Here is a 17,968-nt window from a genome sequence, read left to right on the forward strand (position 1 = left end):
AAAGAGGAGCTGCAGGGAGCAAGTACATAGAAAACCAGGAAGCAAAAACAAAACCAACACTCTGATTTTTAAAGTATGAAATGGTTTCAAAACCATGAAAACCCAGAGGTTGAAAGGGAGGGTGTGTCAGAAGGGAAATCAATGGGGAGAGAGAGATGTGACTTTGTATTAAAGTAATATTTTTGTATGTAACTTTGTATATTTGTAATATTTTATCTGTTGCTGCTTCAGTTTTTTGTAGGGGGCTTATAGTGATGTTTTTAATATATTAAACTTTATAGAAATTAAATAATCAAATAAAGTTACCCCCAATCTCTTTCATTGTGTAATATGATAACAGGCACACATGTGCCCCAGTACAGTGATTTACTAGAGAAAGTGTCAAGACTATTTAAAGATGCCACTGAGCTTTGCAAAAGTAAAAAAAAATCTAGGGCAAATTTAGATTTCCCTCCACCCTCAAGTTTGTTCTTACTGATTTTATTGTTTTATCCTCTTTGTAAAACCACCTTGAAGTTTTCTACGATCAAGATGTATATAAACTTTATGGAATAAATACCTCTTTAAATGCAGCTCGTAGTATTGACACTACAACCAGGATGCTTGCCAGGGTCCACTCACAGAAGTCGTCCCACTGAGGGACATTTTGCTCCGTTCTTGATGGCCCTTATACTTGAGCACAGCCTTAAAGCTCCACATTGCCATCATCCCTTGACCACAACATCCCTACAACAAACAGCTTCCTTGCCTGGTTATGGCTGGTGCCTACAGCTGCCACTGTCCCTTCAGAAGGATGAAACTGAAGTGTAATAATATATGACAGCTGCCTGCATTCTAAAACTATTTAACTCAGCTGTGGCATTAACTGTACTACAATCAGCTGGAAGTCAGATTAAAATTGTGGCTCCACACAACTATTAAAATAGCATTATTTGCCCTGTTAAAATATTGTCTGTCCATATGGCAGAATGTAATCATGACAAGGGAAAATATCTGCTATTAAAATGCAAGGGCAGGAACAGATAACTTCCTGCATGTTTTTAAATCTTATTTTTAGGAGCCGTTTCACACTGGTGCACCAATTTAATTTTGTTTTTAAAGTATAGCTACATGTACGTGTCTCTGCATTCTCTCATATTGCACCAGCAGTTGGGTAGTAAAGGTAAAGGGACCCCTAACCATTAGGTCCAGTCGTGGCCGACTCGGGGTTGCGGTGCTTATCTCGCTTTATTGGCCGAGGGAGCCGGCGTACAGCTTCCAGGTCATGTGGCCAGCATGACTAAGCCACTTCTGGCGAACCAGAGCAGCGCACGGAAACGCCGTTTACCTTCCCGCCAGAGTGGTACCTATTTATCTACTTGCACTTTGAATTCCTTCCTTGATGGGACATTGCAAGGGCTTCTCCTGTGAGCTCTGAGCTCCCCCAGAACAGGACAGTTTCTCTTTCATGCAAAATAATTTGAGATCCCTTCATCCTCATCTGGAGTGAGGATTGGCCCTATGGTTTAGAAACATGTACTGCTACAATAATGGCAGCTTTATACGTTTCCCAAAATGACTCAGATGAGACAAAATTGAGATGTTAAAGGTGTCGAGTTCATGGTTTATTTTCACATTAAAAAAGTAATCTTATCGATGAATTAATATTTATAATATAAAAGTGCTTTTTTAAAAAACAAAACAAAAACAAATCCTTAAGGCTCATTCTGTAACATTACAGTAGGGTTTTTCACCATTCCAGGAACTGTGCTACATGAGTTTTGTATGAATGGTAGAAACAGCAAAATCTCCAAACAGCAAAACAATTTGTCAATAATATTTCATCACTTTATACACATGAACTTTAACTATGTAAAAGAGCTATAAACAAACAAACCTCTCACATTATTTTCTTTATCATGAAGTGGGGCCAACGGATTTAATATTTTATTTGCAAATATGGCATTGAATAAATGTCATCTGCTGAGCTATGTCAAGTAGTTTGATACTCTAGGAGGCAGAATAATACAGACGTTGCTTGCACATCCTGCAATTCCTATTACAAAATTTGGGAGACCATCAAGTTCAAATAGTACATAAGCACGCTATTCACTCCATCAGTCACATGCTTGGCTGAGACAAAACTCTCAGGAAATGACAAACCACTCACATTGATGCAGTTCTAATGACGTGAATATACACTGGTACAAACAGCATGTGAATTAACCCCTCAAGGTTAAGAACACACCTGTATTCATTATCATCAACAAATAGACACACCAATGGATGCATCATTTCAGCTTCAGCTATATTCCTTGAGGAAGGAATTGAGACAGACTTGCTGCAGATGAGCTTAGTATTTTGATTGGCTTCCTGTTTTTGGTCTCAAAGAGGCAAAATGGAAAAGCACTTTGCAGTTCGTTCTTGTCATGTATCATGTATGTTTTGTAGTTATAAAGAATTAATATTACTCCCTTCCCTTCCTAATTCGCTATGGATTGACACTCTGACATTGCTACTTCTAATTAAATTGATAATAGGTTTGGCATAAATAATTCACCGCAAAGTGATCAAAATGCAGCAGCCATAGCCTCAGATTAGTATTGTCTAAGAAGAAAGTTATCTGCAACTACAAGGGTGTTTTGGAAAGTTAGGTCGAAGAAAGTTGCCCATGACATAGAGCTGGGGAGAGAGTCATAACTCAGAATGCAGTAGGTCCAGATTTCAGTTCCTGATATTTCCAATTAGGACTGGGAGAGACCCCCTTGTCTAAAATCCTGGAGAGCTGCCGGCTGTCAGTGAAAATGAGAGTGAGCTAGACAGACCAAAAGGCAATTCCCTGGGCTTCTTGATATTGCTGTTCCTTTCTGACGCACCCTTGGAGACTGGGGAGGAAATGCCAACTAATTCAATAAATTAATAACTTCAAACCTTTCAATATATATATATATATACATATACATACATACATATATACATACACACACACACACACTTTAGAGCATAAATTACTGTACAGAATACTTCCGTTTCTTAAGTTGCTCAGTGAGTGTAAACAATAAAAACATGCCATTGTAATGACATACACCGAAGAACTGTATTGAGACCATGTAAATGTGAGCAGAAAGGTGCCAGACTTATAGATAGCACTCTGTCGCCTTTCCTGTTTTTTTCAAAACAATGCTGGCACCAAGAGAAAAAACCCCTGCAACTATGGACTAATTGAGTTCTATGTTAAGGAGTGCGAGAGGAATGGAAACAGATCATTATAACATGACAACATTAAGTCCTAGCAGGAATTTCCTAAAGGTTGCCGATACTGTATAGTGGAAACTGCCCCCTCTGACATACACAAAAATGAATGAGTATAATCTAGGGCACATTTGCAACTGATGGCTAATGCTAACATATTACCAGGTGGGCTGTCCGATACGTAATTGGCCACAATGCCTGCAATTGTGGCCTCTGGAAAAATGTGAATTCTGGCCAGCCATATCTGTGACCACCAGGTTCAAGTGATATTTACCCATGGCAAGCACTTGCCAAAGGATTGGTGGGCCTACATGAGCATCTTGAGTGAACCTGCATCAGACAAACACCTGTATTTGTGGCCGCTTCATACAACTGCTAGTCATGTGATGGATACTTGAAATACAACTTGGAAAGCTTGCATGTAGTAATGTTACTTGTTCAAGTTAATATAAAAGTGATTTGCAAAGGGACAAAATAAGTAAATATGGGAATGCAGAAATAAAAAAGGCAATTAAAAAAACAACAACACCTACCAGCAGGCTGCCCAAGATGTACTGTTCATAGAAACCTATCACCACACAGGATTTGGCTTATGGGAAACCAAATGGCTAGGCATCTATCTTGCCCTCATTTCCCACTGGTAGCAGGGACTTAGTAAATTTTTCCTCATCACATGATGCAACAGGTGGCCATGATCTCACATGGCTAGATGTGCAACACTGAGATTGACCATAGAGCAAATGGTTACCTCACCACACAAAATAGTCTGTGGGTGTTCCACTTGTAAAGATAATTTTTTCCAACAGTTTTATCTTCTATGTTAAGAAGATGTGCAGAAATAAAATGTCACCTTGTCTTAGATTATGATATGGACTAGAGCAATGGCTTCTCAGAAAATTGTGGGTTGAAATATAATTATTATTTAACAAGATTTTGTTAAAATGATTTTTGGTTGCGCAAAAAAGAAGAGAAGATGATGATTTTGTGAAATCCAGTTGTGATTGTTTGCTACTATTGATCATTTAGACCACAATCCTAAACACACAGAACAGGTTGGACTGGGCAAAGGTGTTGCTCAGTTCTCCTGGCTGAACTAGCGTTCTAGTGACCACACGTGTCCATCAGCACCAAAGTTCCTTTCCACTAGCAGAGAGAGACATGTTTAATCCAAGTAGGTTTGTGAACCCTGGTTTTGTTTAAAAATTGTAGCCAAAAAGTGGAGGGAAATGGTCAATTGCAGTCTTGTGGATAGATGCATTAAGTACAAACTAAGGTGGGTGGTGCTGTGGGTTAAACCAGAGCCTAGGGCTTGCCGATCAGAAGGTCGGCGGTTTGAATCCCTGCGACGGGGTGAGCTCCTGTTGCTTAGTCCCTGCTCCTGCCAACCTAGCAGTTTGAAAGCACATCAAAGTGCAAGTAAATAGGTACCACTCCGGCGGGAAGGTAAACGGCATTTCCATGTGCTGCTCTGGTTCGCCAGAAGTGGCTTAGTCATGCTAGTCACATGACCCAGAAGCTGTATGCCGGCTCCCTCGGCCAGTAAACCGAGATGAGTGCTGCAACCCCAGAGTCGGCCACGACTGGACCTAATGGTCAGGGGTCCCTTTACCTTTAAGGGCTGAGTATTTGCTCTCATTAAAAAAATAAAAATCTGGCTATATAAAAATCCTGTATAATTGGTGGAAATTTACATCTGAATGCTAATGTATAGCTCCAAAGGCAAACTATTTCAAGCTTTACACACCAGAAATTAATTGCTAATTTAAATTGGTGTCATCTCATTGCTCATAAATCCATATAGTGAAGAAGTCCATGGGCATTACTGGGATTGCACCAGTATAAGTAATCAAAGACTCTGCTCAGAAATTATATGAACCTAGAATACTGGTCTCTTAGTATGTAAGGCATTTCTTCTTCTTTAAACTGATCACTTTTATAAATTATCTACACCTATTTGTGTTCTTACTTTGATCCCATGCAAGGCAGATGTGGTGCCTTAGTAAGTTCTTACAGTAGTTGCACACCGCTGCATGCTAATGGGCAAACAAAACCCCCTAAAAATCCTGTAGAATTTCTAGGAATATATTGTACTTATCCAGATGGACTCTAGGATGCTTGAGGTGGGGAAAATACCGGCATCCTGAGTAGGAACTTTTGATGCATGGGTATATGTTCATAGCACTCCCATGTATTTCATAAGCAAAGAACATGCAAACAAAAATAAATATGCAATAATTGACTTGTTGTCATAGTAAGCACCCATTGTTTTAAACCCTTCTTATCAGTGTTTTGGGGCTCAGGAACTTGTCCCTTATTCTGTGATAGCTGCCTCACACAGATTATAGGGACATTAACTGTGTTTGTAACCTATTCGTTCCATTTCTTTTATTTCCACCACCCATCTGCCTGCCCCAGTATTCAACAGTTAGCATTACCTCTGTTGTATTTCCTATCTTTTTACATACTATAATGCCAAAATATTTATTTGCGGCATCTTCAGGGTCAACACTCCCTTAAATGGTTCTGAAAACAGTAATTTTATCAGTCTGAAAAACTATGGTATGTACATACAGGCGATACTCGTGAATGTTACAGGAACTTACAGAGCAGTCATGTGCGTGTTTACCTGGAAACAAACCACACAGTGTTCAATTGTGCTTACTCCCTAGAAAGTGTGTTTAGGATTGCACCCTTAATTTGTTGGCAATGTTCACTTCTGAAGAGATGAGTTGTTTAGTTTGAAAATTGTCTTGCATCTTTAATACTGAAAACTGCAATGCCAAAATCAGTAAACGAAGCTCTGGCTTCATTTGTATGTATGTTGTATGTATGTTATTTTTTAAAAAAACTGAGGCCCTGCTCAAGTATCACATTCAGTATCAACTGAATTATAAATTCATTTTTCCGAAGTCAGCACTGAGTAATCTAACTAATGTTAATGGAATGACTAAACGTATTATGTGATTCAGAATGGGATGCAAAATAAGTATTGAACATTCCAGGATATAAATGCTGAACAATTAAGATTGATCAAAAACAAAAATGAAATTATTAAATAAGGTCCTCAGAATCATAGTGAGATTCTTATACTGCATCACTTCCTGATCACTGGGTGGGTGAGAGGGAATTCTTCCTTTTTCTGTACCCATTGTGTGTATGTGTATATATTGTATGTGTGTATATTTGTCTACTGTATTCAGGTGAGCATTCCATGCATCTGACAAAATGGACTCTGGCCCATGAAAGTTTGTGCCACAATACATTTGTTAATATTTAAAGGCTCCACAAGACACTTTCTTGTTTTCATTTTAAAAAAAAGAATAATCTATCAAAAGGACAAGACAGTTGTCTCTGACTGAAATTGAATCTGATTATTGCTAGATTTGTTTTCTTGGTCAGCAGGCACTGAAGAGAATTTATAAATATGGAATAATAAAAAGCACAGGTATAGAAGAAAATAACAGATTATTTTTAGTACAGAAGGCAGCAAACCAAGCTTTGCACATAAACAGAATTGAATGTAATTAAATTGGAACTAGAAAAAAATTGCTAATATGCTACATTGCTAAAATGTTTATCAGAATGTGTGTACGTTTATGCACTGGTTTTGCAGCATTATTGGTGGAATCAGCTGCAATTTGTTTTGAAACGTCGCTGTTGATAAAGAAATAATATTTTCCCCAATACCTTTACATTCTATTTCATTATTCCACCTCCCTCTACCAAGTTTTAAAGACTGTTCCCTAGTATAGTATATGCATATGTATAAATGGCTTTCTGAAAACAAATATCATTTAAAAACCAAATATTACATTCTACATGTAATCTAGTTTTTTTGGGTTTTTTAGCCACAAAACATAGCAGGCCTCATGAACTGAATATTGTTCTATGTAAATCACAAGGGTAGCCAATTAGAAGCTTGTGGACTTGATCTGGCCACTAATGACCCCACAATATTCGAATCAAGGTATGATAAAAAGTTCATCCTAAGTTTCATTCAAAAAAGAAGGAAGCCATTTTCAGATTGCTAAGTAATAAACATGTTTCACACTTTAATACAGCATCATTGTGATTACGCATGTTTACTGTATATGCGGTTGTGTCTGAGTGCAGATGTTCTGTAACCAGGAAACCCTTACTGCTAAATGCTAACGTATATGGAGCCTAACCATTCATAAGGCTCATGGGAGCAGGGCAGGTCCAAGATATTTTGGCACTTGAGGCAGATCCCCAAATGGTGTCCCCAGTGCCCCCCACACAAGGGAAGAAGGGGGTCAGGGTAGATCTACATCAGGAACAAAGGTGGGGGAAGAGAAGAAAGATCAACATCAGGATCTGCTGCGTCAGGTGGACCCTGCCTCATGAGGGGCTGGCCCTGGCGGGGAGGGATGAATGTCCATTTCCATGCAAACTGGTATCCAGACTATTGTCTGGCAAACAGAAGAGCTCTCAAGGAACAAAAATTGGTCATCTCTGTTAAAATGTAAATCACAGAATAAAGATAGTTTATGATAGAGCAAATCTGCCTATGAAACTGCACTTGGCCTAGTTTACGAAACCACATCTTTTCAGAAAAGCTAAGCAGAGATTTATGAACACACTTAATATCACATAGAAAAGACTTTTCTGAATAAGATGTAATGTTTATTATACCTGGATAAATCAAGCCATAGTTTTCTATTGGAGGAGTGTGTTTATGTGTGTGTGTGTGTGTGTGTGTGTGTGTGTGTGTGTGTTTGTATATATGTGAGAGGGTTTGTTCTAAAACACCTATGTTAATTTTCATCTGTAAAGAAGTGATATTTGGAGACTATTAAAGTATAATGCATCGGAAGAGACAAACATTGCATAATATACATACACACCTATTTCTGTACTCTGGAAAAAAATTGTTCCATGTTAAAGAAAGGTTCACATTTGTTTGAAGCAATGCTGTGGTTGCGTATTTCTGTAGCACAGTGTCTAGAATAACTGAATTGTCTGTGGGAGAGTCTAGTGTCCAGATGAATGCCACAGTTATTATGACAACTGAGCACTGCTTTTTATCCAGTGGAGTCCTTGTTGGGTGTATTGTACCAGGTGTTCCATACTGCTGTGCAAGGTGACAGGTCCCATCAGTACATCCAAATCATTAAAGAAATCTAGGGAATAAAACATTAGAAAAACCAATACTGATTACTCCTGGTTGCATGATAGGCATTTTTAAAATTTCTAATTAATGCACATAATATATTGGTAACGTAGGCACAATTTAATTCATGGTTAAAGGGTTTGTTTGAGGCGTCTAATGCCTTTACTGCAAGCTTTCCACCACTGAACGATTTAATATAAAAACAATAAGGTTGGTTCCCCAGCCTTTTCTTTCTTAACGGTTCATTGATTTTTGGGCAAAAGAAGAATGGTTACTTGTTTCCTGGTTTGCAAAACAGCCCTGAATCAGCTAAAGTTAGTTGTGAGTGACTAAGCCCCATTGAAAGTGCTGAAACAGGAGTTCGTAACAGGCTGCAGCATACAATTCTGAGATACAATTCACCCACATCTATCACCATGTGGGCTCCAGTTGGCATAGTGTCATTAGTGCAGGTGTCCACTAATGGTCTAATTTTGTTGAATGATTTTCAGTTATTGGAGCCAAAGGGTGTGGGCAAGATGACTGGTAGAGTCTGGACACCTGAATGCTCCACCCTTGCTCTAGCAGGAAGGGGATGTCTTCTCTGGGTCCATAAGTTTGTAAATGCCTCTTGAATGAGCAGTTCCAGCTTTTGAAAAAGAAATTATAATTCAGCTGCTCCTGAAGAAACCAAGCTTGGACCCATATACAGTGGTACCTCGGGTTACGTACACTTCAAGTTACAGACTCCGCTAACCCAGAAATAATACCTCGGGTTAAGAACTTTGCTTCAGGATGGAAACAGAAATCACGCGGCGGTGGCACGGCAGCAGCGGGAGGCCCCATTAGCTAAAGTGGTGCTTCAGGTTAAGAACAGTTTCAGGTTAAGAACGGACCTCCGGAACGAATTAAGTACGTAACCAGAGGTACCACTGTAATGTTATCCACTGATCAGTGGTTAACATACCCTTTTATCAACAAAGGTGATTGAGAGAGTGGTGACCAGTCAACTCCAAGTTGTTCTTGGATCCATTTCAATGAGGCCTGGTTTGGGACTCTGGTCACTGTTAGTTGAAAGAAAAACAGGCCCTTTCTTCCTTATTCTGTGACGCCAGTGGCAAGTCAGAGAGGTGGGAAGGAGCATCAGGATAAGTGGCAGAATGAGCTGGTGCCCAATCCTGCTTCATCAGCAGGTTCATGGATCTAAGTCCAAGACCCAAAACACCTAGACTCAAGCATGGGTCAAAACGGCTTGTCAACAATCCTGGCCAATTTTAGTGATTTTCAAACACCTACCTTGGTTTTCCTTGGCAAGATTGTCAGCCATCTCCCAGTAGTCGTAACTGTGCAAGATGCTGTTGGTGATGCTGACGTGATTGGCTGCCATCTGGTGAATCCGTTGTGGAATGCTGATGATGGAGGAGGGGGAGGGGGCTCTAGTGCTTCCCTGGGACCCTACAGAACTCACAGGAGATGGGCTGGGTGAAACTGGAGAGGGTGTTCCCGTATACCTGCAAAACCAAAGTTTATTGAAGGATATTAAAAACTGTGTACATATACTCAAGATACCAGCGGTGGAAGCTGGTCCATTATGGTATGGCCCCACTAGTCTCAGTGTGCCCTCAGCCAGCCCCCACCAGCCTGCCTTATTCAGACTTAAAAGCGGGTGGCAATGGCTGACATCCTCCTCCTCCTCCACGGTCTCCATGTTGTACTTGCAGAACTCAACAGGCAAGAGGATGGGGTTAAAACAAACAAGCTTTGCCTGTTGTTGGTATGACTACTGTTTGGGCTCCCTGACTTCTTGCCCTACCAGTTACAATGGACACCAGCCACCACAGGATACCAGTAAACATAAATGGTTTCAAGTTCACCCAGGCTAGTATTCCCCTGACCTATCGACTTCCACATCCTGTCCTTCCTTACAACAAGCTTCATTATTCTTCCCCAATACTTTTTTTAAGGGTTGCAAGTTCTTCCTGGTATTTGTGGTTATGTTGTTTCAGAATACAGCAAACCCCCAGCAAGGCAGAGAAAACAGCTCTTGCAGCTCTTCCTCTACAATTTATAGAGGGCCCAGAAAGAAAGCAATAATGATGCTGGCTGGAGGGTTCAGTGACGCAGAAGCAAAGCAAGGCTATTTCACGCATTACTATTTAGGTGCACAGTTAAAGATTCTTAAAACTGAATGCAAACAAATATAAAGCATGAATGTGACAAATAGGTTTTCAAAAATGCATGGATCCTAGGTACACCCTTTGGGAGAATCAAAATAAGAATGTACGTACCCTTTGTAGGAAATTCAGGCTTGTTGCCATGCAATGAGCGAAGCAGTCTCAAAACCCTTTCAGGTTACTTTTTATTTTATTTTAAATAAAGCCTGTTCATCTGATCAAAGCCCACTGCAATTGTTACAGTTTCTTTATAAACAGCACCCCTAAGTTGCTAGTATTCAAAACTTTTAGCTGTGCGTAGATGGCTGAATGAAATCTTAGCATAGGATAGTGGAGCAATGAACTTACTTTCCACTGGCACTCCAGGGAGACGGTACTTGAGCAACTTTAGATGAATTCTGCAGAGGGGGAAAATATATTGCAAGTAACTAAAGGGTTTGTAATGAGTGCCAACAAGACACAGCGCAGAGGAAAAGGAAGAACATTTTACAGCATAATCCTATACATTACTCAGAACTAAGTCCAATCACAGAATCATATAGAATTGTAGAATTGCGGGGGGGGGGGGGCAGACTTCATGTTGGGAAGGGGCAGAACCTCAGTTAGCTAAGTATTTTTATTGATTTACTTAATTGGGGGGGGCAGCTGCCATGTCAATGGCAACCACACATCTCCCTATGATATACACCTCAAATTTTATTTACAAATCAAAGTGTTCAGAAAAGTGGCCAGTATTGTTTCCAGTATTCAGGAGCAATAATGCCACCCCCCCATATTAAGGTTTTCCCAAGACAAGAAAGTACCTTGAAATACTCAATAAGTGCTTTTGAATATTTTACAGCATGGTCTCTTTTGAGTCGAAACATTCTCCAATATAGAATTGCCAGGCAGCGGTAACTATAAGGAAAGGAGAGAGAGAAAGTTTCAAAAACATCACTTCAGTTTTAATCACCAAGCTAGAAAACATTCTAGGATAAGGATTACTTATTAACGCTGACAAACAATAGTTTGGAAAGGAGATGGAGATAACACAACAGAGCCATCAATGCTTGTGCTGTGTGTGCTTATTTCTTTTGTTCTGCTCTCTTCTCTGGGCAATCAGGAGCTGAAAGTTGTTGAAGCCCTATAGGAAACAAGTCTGCAAAACACATTTGGACAGAAAATAAAATAAGGGTGCACTTCTCAAGCAGTGATTGCACCATCCTATCATCTTCAGGTCTCTGCAAAAACTATCACCTCCTAACACATTTCATCTATTCATTAAATTCCTTCAGCTCTCTTCAGAGCCATTCTCTAAAAACACTACAGGCCGGGCTGTGCTCAAGCACAGCTTCTCTGAGCCTGGCACAAGCTCCTATTACTCCCTCTACCACCATGGAAGGCGTTGCCTGTTTTACAAAAAAATGGAGACCCGGTTTATCTTCTTTCAATTGCCTTTGTTCAAATGCCTTATGTTTCTGGGTGCGTGATTCATGTTTATAGCCAGATAAGGCAATACTGCAAGTATGTTTATGTAAATGCCCCTTAGATGTCATTCCTGGTCTTTTGTGCCACACCATGACTGTGTAAACCAGAGTCCTAACTGATTTACTCACATATGTTCTGAGGCTTGTAAATCCTATTAGCGGCACTGGCTCTTGCCATCTGTGGGATCTTAATGTCCCAGGTTATTTTGGCACTTGTCCCTCCCTCCTGCTGCCAGTCAGCTGTCACATCTTGCAGGAACCAAGGAGTTACTGGACATGAATGAGGATATCAAGAGATGGTAGCATATGTCTCTCAGGTTATTAATCTTAGCATACCCTGAACAAGCACTGTCTGTCTCTCTAGGAGGGAGTTGGAATAAGTGTAAAAGATGTGCTTAATGTGCATAAACGGCCTCGGTCCTGTATACCTGAAGGAGCGTCTCCACCCCCATCGTTCAGCCCGGACACTGAGATCCAGTGCCAAGGGCCTTCTGCAGTTCCCTCATTGCAAGAAGTGAGGTTACAGGGAACCAGACAGAGGGCCTTCTCGGTAGTGCCGCCCGCCCTGTAGAACGCCCTCCTTTCATATGTGAAGGAAATAAGCAGCTATCTTATCTTAAAAAGACACCTGAAGGCAGCCCTGTTTAGGGAAGTTTTTAATATTTAATGCTGTAATGTTTTTAAGACTTGATTGGAAGCCGCCCAGAGTGGCTGGGGAAACTCTGCCAGATGGGCAGGGGTAGAAATAATAATAATAATAATAATAATAATAATAATAATAATAATATTTGCCATCAACTGCCCCCAGCTCCACCCTCTGCCCCTCTTGCTGGTGCCCCAGGCATGGCGTCACTGGGCACCTGATCTCTGTTAGCTCACTCTCGCCCCCACTCTCACTTCTTGCTACAATCGACTCAGGCAGCGCCTGGCTGTGCAAGGCCGGGACTGCTTGGAGCGAAGTGTCTGCCAAGGTGTGAGGACCCGCGTCCACTGTGCAGGGAGGCAGATGGGCAGCTCCATATTTCACCGCATAATCATTGCACCCCACATTTTTGGACAGAAAAATCTGCATTAAAAATGCGACAACCATGCAGTCAATAATATACTGACAAGTAAGAAAACTGGACTGCATTGCTAGTTGTTGAAGAACGGTGTGTTGATTTACATTTACAACATTTTTGTAATGCGTTTAAAGACAATCTGCAGTGAAGCTTTGGAATCTTTGCTTGTGATGGAGAGGTCTAGATCTAGAAGTCTAGGTCTGTAAATTCTGCTCACATAACTCTAAAAGACAGTAGCTCGTGATTCATTTATGTTATTTGCTCAGTACTTGCTCTATTTAGACAATCCTTCTGATTGCCTCTAGCAAATTTTACCATTTGCTGGTATTGGACTGTTTTGGCCTGTTCACACTCCTCCTCAAGAATCAGATTCAGAGACTGGAATATTTATTAGATCTATTTCAACAGGCCTAACTGGTTACAGTGCCATGGAACACCTAACATCAGCTTAATGTTTAATCCAAGTAGGTTTGTGAACCCTGGTTTTGTTTAAAAATTGTAGCCAAAAAGTGGAGGGAAATGGTCAATTGCAGTCTTGTGGATAGATGCATTAAGTACAAACTAAGGCAGGTGGCGATGTGAGTTAAACCACAGAGCCTAGAACTTGCCGATCAGAAGGTTGGCAGTTCGAATCCCCATGACAGGGTGAGCTCCCGTTGCTCGGTCCCTGCTCCTGCCAACCTAGCAGTTTGAAAGCACGTCAAAGTGCAAGTAGATAAATAGGTACCGTTCCAGCGGGAAGGTAAACGGCATTTCCGTGCACTGCTCTGGTTCGCCAGAAGCGGCTTAGTCATGCTGGCCACATGACCCGGAAGCTGTACGCCGGCTCCCTCGGCCAATAAAGCGAGATGAGTGCTGTAACCCCAGAGTTGGCCACTACTAGACCTAATGGTCAGGGGTCCCTTTACCTTTACCTTAGTGGAACCACACCCCAACCTCAGCTGATGCCAGTCAACTCATTTCTTTCCATGCATCTCCTTGAGAGGAGGGTCTAACTCCCCAAAAACGCTTGCCTATAGCCAACTACTTCTCCAGGTGGGCCAGGTTTGCATCTGGTGTTTAAGACACTGCCTTTTCCTCAGGCTGGACTCACCCTAGGTGTAGAAGGCCCTCCTCAGCTTCCTCATTGTAGATCCTTGCACCCAGAAGGAGCCCGACTCAGGGCTTGGTCCTCCTCTGATGAGGAGTCCAATAACACAGATACGCTTTGCACAAAGATTACGTGTGGGGTAGATTATATCTGGTACTTATCGGGTATTGGTTCTCATCCCCCACTTTTCAAGGCATTTCCCAGTCATCTTCTAAACCCTGAAAATCAGTGTCTTTTTTTAAAAAAAAGAATTTGCAGAACCCTCTCATCTATTTTAGCTGTACTAAATCTAACGTTCAGGTATGCTTTTGAACAACTCCCCCACCCAATGAAATACTGGAGATACCCTGAATGGGATGCATTTTAACATTTTATTTTTCTTGTAAGAACTGCTATGTGACTTTCATCTCCACTAGAGGGTAGCCTCTGCTTAGGAGATGAAATAGGTGGCCCTGGTTATGTGTATAACTGTAGTTCCATGGCATTCTGCCCAGCTTGCTTTGTATGAATCCAGGCAGCACAATAGAATTATAGTCCTGAAGTCATTACTCTCACCCTGTAACCTTCCCAGGTACAGTGAATATGCAAATGAAAGCAACTCATCCAATATGTGGCAAGCCGTGAGTTAGGAGTTGTTATTCAGTGCTGCTAAGAGAGAACCCTCCCTCCACTTTCCCTCTGTTTGACCTTTCTTTTTAATGAGATGCAGTACCTTTTTTGCATTTGGATTAAGTCCCACTTGCTGGTGTGCTGCTGCTAGCTCTATGGAACTGTTTACAATCTCCAGTCTCTCTCCCCACCCCCCACCGCAAAAACCCCCCACAAGGTCACTAAAACAAAATTCCTAGCAATTAATTTTCTCCACCAAAGGTGCTAGCAAAGGAAAATTGTATTATCTTTAAAGCTACATTACTCAACGTAATTTTATCTGGAAGTTTATTTTAAAATAAACTAAGGAAAGCAAAAAACAGAACAAAACAAAAAAACTCCTGCAGAGCAGAAGGGCGGAATATCTGTCCGGATCTTGATTTTCAGTATAAATGTTAAATAGAATTTACATCAACTATGAACCAAACCATGATAAAATGCATTTTGAAATTATAGTAAAATCACAGGCTGAGAAGCCACCAGAACTTTAAGAACAGTGGCCCTGCGCCAGCTGCAGTTCAGAGCAATCCGTCATGTATATCAGCAGTGGGTGAGCATTCCTATTAAGATGAAAAATGAAGTCCTATCCAGTTCAACAGGGCTCAGATGGAACATTATGCTGCAGGTGTGCGTCGAAAGGCACTTCCATACTGGGCAAAGTGTGCAAAACTGCTTACACATGCAGGTCTCTGTTGCTGGCCCTGATCCCGCTCTGGTACCTACACATGCCTTGGATGGAGCTGCACATTCGTATCCATATAAACAGAAGCATCCAGAAAATGCAATGAGGGTTGTATAAGCACTGTATGAGCTATGGTTTCCCCAGTAGTGATGTATGGAAGTGGGAACTGGGCCATAAAGAAGGCTGATCGCTTTTGAATTATGGTGCTGGAGGAGACTCTTGAGAGTCCCATGGACTGCAAGAAGATCAAACCTATCCATTCTTAAGGAAATCAGCCCTGAGTGCTCACTGGAAGGACAGATCCTGAAGCTGAGGCTCCAATACTTTGGCCACCTCATGAGAAGAGAAGACTCCCTGGAAAAGACCCTGATGTTGGGAAAGATGGAGGGCACAAGGAGAAGGGGACGACAGAGGATGAGATGGTTGGACAGTGTTCTCAAAGCTACTAACATGAGTTTGACCAAACTGTGGGAGGTAGTGGAAGACAGGAGTGCCTGGCGTGTCATGGGGTCCCGAAGAGTCGGACACGACTAAACGACTAAACAACAACAAGCACTGCTATTCAGAAACAAATGTGCAACCAGACACACCTCTCTATTTAGTGGATCAGAAAGATCACATACAGGGGACTGTTTTCATATTGAGAGGCTTCCATTAGGACTGCCGTGTAGTGGGATTCTTCTCTCCATCCTCTGGAGAAACTCTTGTATGCATCCTTCCCACTGGTGAATGGCCACTTGTGGAGAGGGTGTCAGGGTCCATCTGCCCTTTTCTTTAGAGGCCTAGGTAGGCTTGGGGAGGAACCTTGCTTCCCAGTAAACAACTTCTTCATGGGAGAGGCTGGTATGTGGAGCAGGACTTGGGTATGCTCATAAGAAGTTCTTAAGGTTTTGATTCCCCCCCCCCCCCACCAACTAGGTATGCATTGGTTTGGGCTTGGTTTTTATTTTATTTTATGCATAGTATTAGCTATAAGGTAAAAGGTAAAGGACCCCTGGATGGTTAAGTCCAGTAAAAGGCAACTATGGGGTTGTGGCACTCATCTCGCTTTCAGGCTGAGGGAGCCGGCATTTGTCCACAGAGAGCTTTCTGGGTCATGTGGTCAACATTACTAAACCATTTCTGGTGCAACGCAACACCGTGCCGGAAAACAGAGCGGACAGAAACACCATTTACCTTCCTGTCACAGTCATACCTAATTATCTACTTGCACTACCATGCTTTCGAACTGCTAGGTTGGCAGGAGCTGGGACAGAGCAACTGGAGCTCACCCCATCATGGGGATTTGAACCGCCAACCTTCTGATCGGCAAGCCCAAGACACTCAGTGGTTTAGCCACCTGTGTCCCTGTAGCCTGTATCTTATTTTAGTCTAGCTTTCCCTTCAGTTCACATGCTAGTTTAAAAAGTGTTAGGACTAAGGGAATATAATATAATATTGCAGTCAAAAGAAAATGTAGGCTGCAATTTTTAATTTCCTGACCATTGAATATAACTTATGAGATTATAAATGGAAGAAGCAGGAACTGAGTCACAGAATAAAGCAAGTCTTTCAAATAAATAGCAATTTACTAACCATAATGTCGTTAACTGTTTTTCTTCCGGAATAGCATTAGGGCCTGAGTGGGGTTTTAGCCTCACAGCGTACCTTCAAAAGAGCAAAAACAAGGACAGTAAATAAGGTCAACATGCATTAATGGAAAAGCATGTTTATAATAAGTGTCCAATAATAATGGAGCTGGGCTGATTTATGGCACTTGATGATTTACAGCACAATTCTGTGTATCATATTGCAGAAAATTCTATGAATTCTTCTCAGAAGCAAGGCCCATTACATTCAATGGGACTTACTGCTAGCTACCTCTATACCAGATTACAGCCTTAGCATGTCACATTTTCTTCTTCTTCTTCTTCTTCTTCTTCTTCTTCTTCTTCTTCTTCTTCCACCATCAATATGTTCCAACCTCCTCTTTTAAGTAGCAATTCCTTTCAATGCCACTGGGGCCATGTGCCTGCCTAGTTTTAGTCCAGCACAATAATGCCTTTAAATAGCTATTCATCTGCACTCTGCATTTAAATCAGTATCATACCACTTTAAACAGCCATGGCTTCTTGCAAAGAACCATGGGAAACGAAGTTGGTTAAGGATTCTGAGAGGTGTTAGAAGACCACTATTCACCTCCCAGAGCTGGAATTCTCAGACTAGTTTAATGATTAATCCCTCTTCCCAGAAACCTCTGAGAAGTCTAGATCTGTAAGAGATATATGGGTCTTCTAAAAACTCTTAGCACCAAGTCACAAGCTTTTGAGTGTGTGGAAGGCACATTTCCAGCCCCTCCTTTAAATTGATCATTGCACCTGTACTGGAAGAATCTCAACAAAATGAATTCCACAAGCTGGGGTGTGCACACAATATTGCAGTTAAATTTGGGCATTGGTGCAATTTCTGAAGAGACTAAGGGTGGCTTTGCATTCCCCCCCCCCCTTTTGCAAAATTCTCTCTGAAT

At 41.3% G+C, this 17,968-nt stretch overlaps 1 protein-coding gene and 1 long non-coding RNA gene across 9 annotated transcripts in view; one reads left to right on the plus strand and one right to left on the minus strand.

The window, feature by feature from the left end:
* Positions 1 to 1,493: 1,493 nt before the first annotated feature.
* LOC308475932 lies at positions 1,494 to 6,533 on the plus strand. Its single transcript, XR_013985554.1, has 2 exons — positions 1,494 to 5,751; positions 5,901 to 6,533. It is a non-coding gene; the product is annotated as an uncharacterized lncRNA (long non-coding RNA).
* Positions 6,534 to 6,781: 248 nt separating this feature from the next.
* The window catches only part of AFF3 (ALF transcription elongation factor 3), a 243,119-nt gene continuing 231,932 nt past the window's right edge, over positions 6,782 to 17,968 (minus strand). For all 8 annotated transcript variants that reach the window (XM_081002935.1, XM_081002932.1, XM_081002933.1 and 5 more), the window contains 5 exons: positions 17,038 to 17,109; positions 11,319 to 11,412; positions 10,864 to 10,913; positions 9,638 to 9,852; positions 6,782 to 8,372 (listed from right to left, as the gene is read on the minus strand). In XM_081002935.1, the coding sequence (XP_080859061.1) occupies positions 8,251 to 8,372; positions 9,638 to 9,852; positions 10,864 to 10,913; positions 11,319 to 11,412; positions 17,038 to 17,109 (553 nt within the window). In that variant the 3' untranslated portion in view covers positions 6,782 to 8,250. The remainder of the gene's footprint in view (positions 8,373 to 9,637; positions 9,853 to 10,863; positions 10,914 to 11,318; positions 11,413 to 17,037; positions 17,110 to 17,968) is intronic.

The sequence above is a fragment of the Podarcis pityusensis genome (genome assembly GCF_964106645.2).
Source record: "Podarcis pityusensis genome assembly, chromosome: 4".
Taxonomy (NCBI): Eukaryota; Metazoa; Chordata; class Lepidosauria; order Squamata; family Lacertidae; genus Podarcis; species Podarcis pityusensis.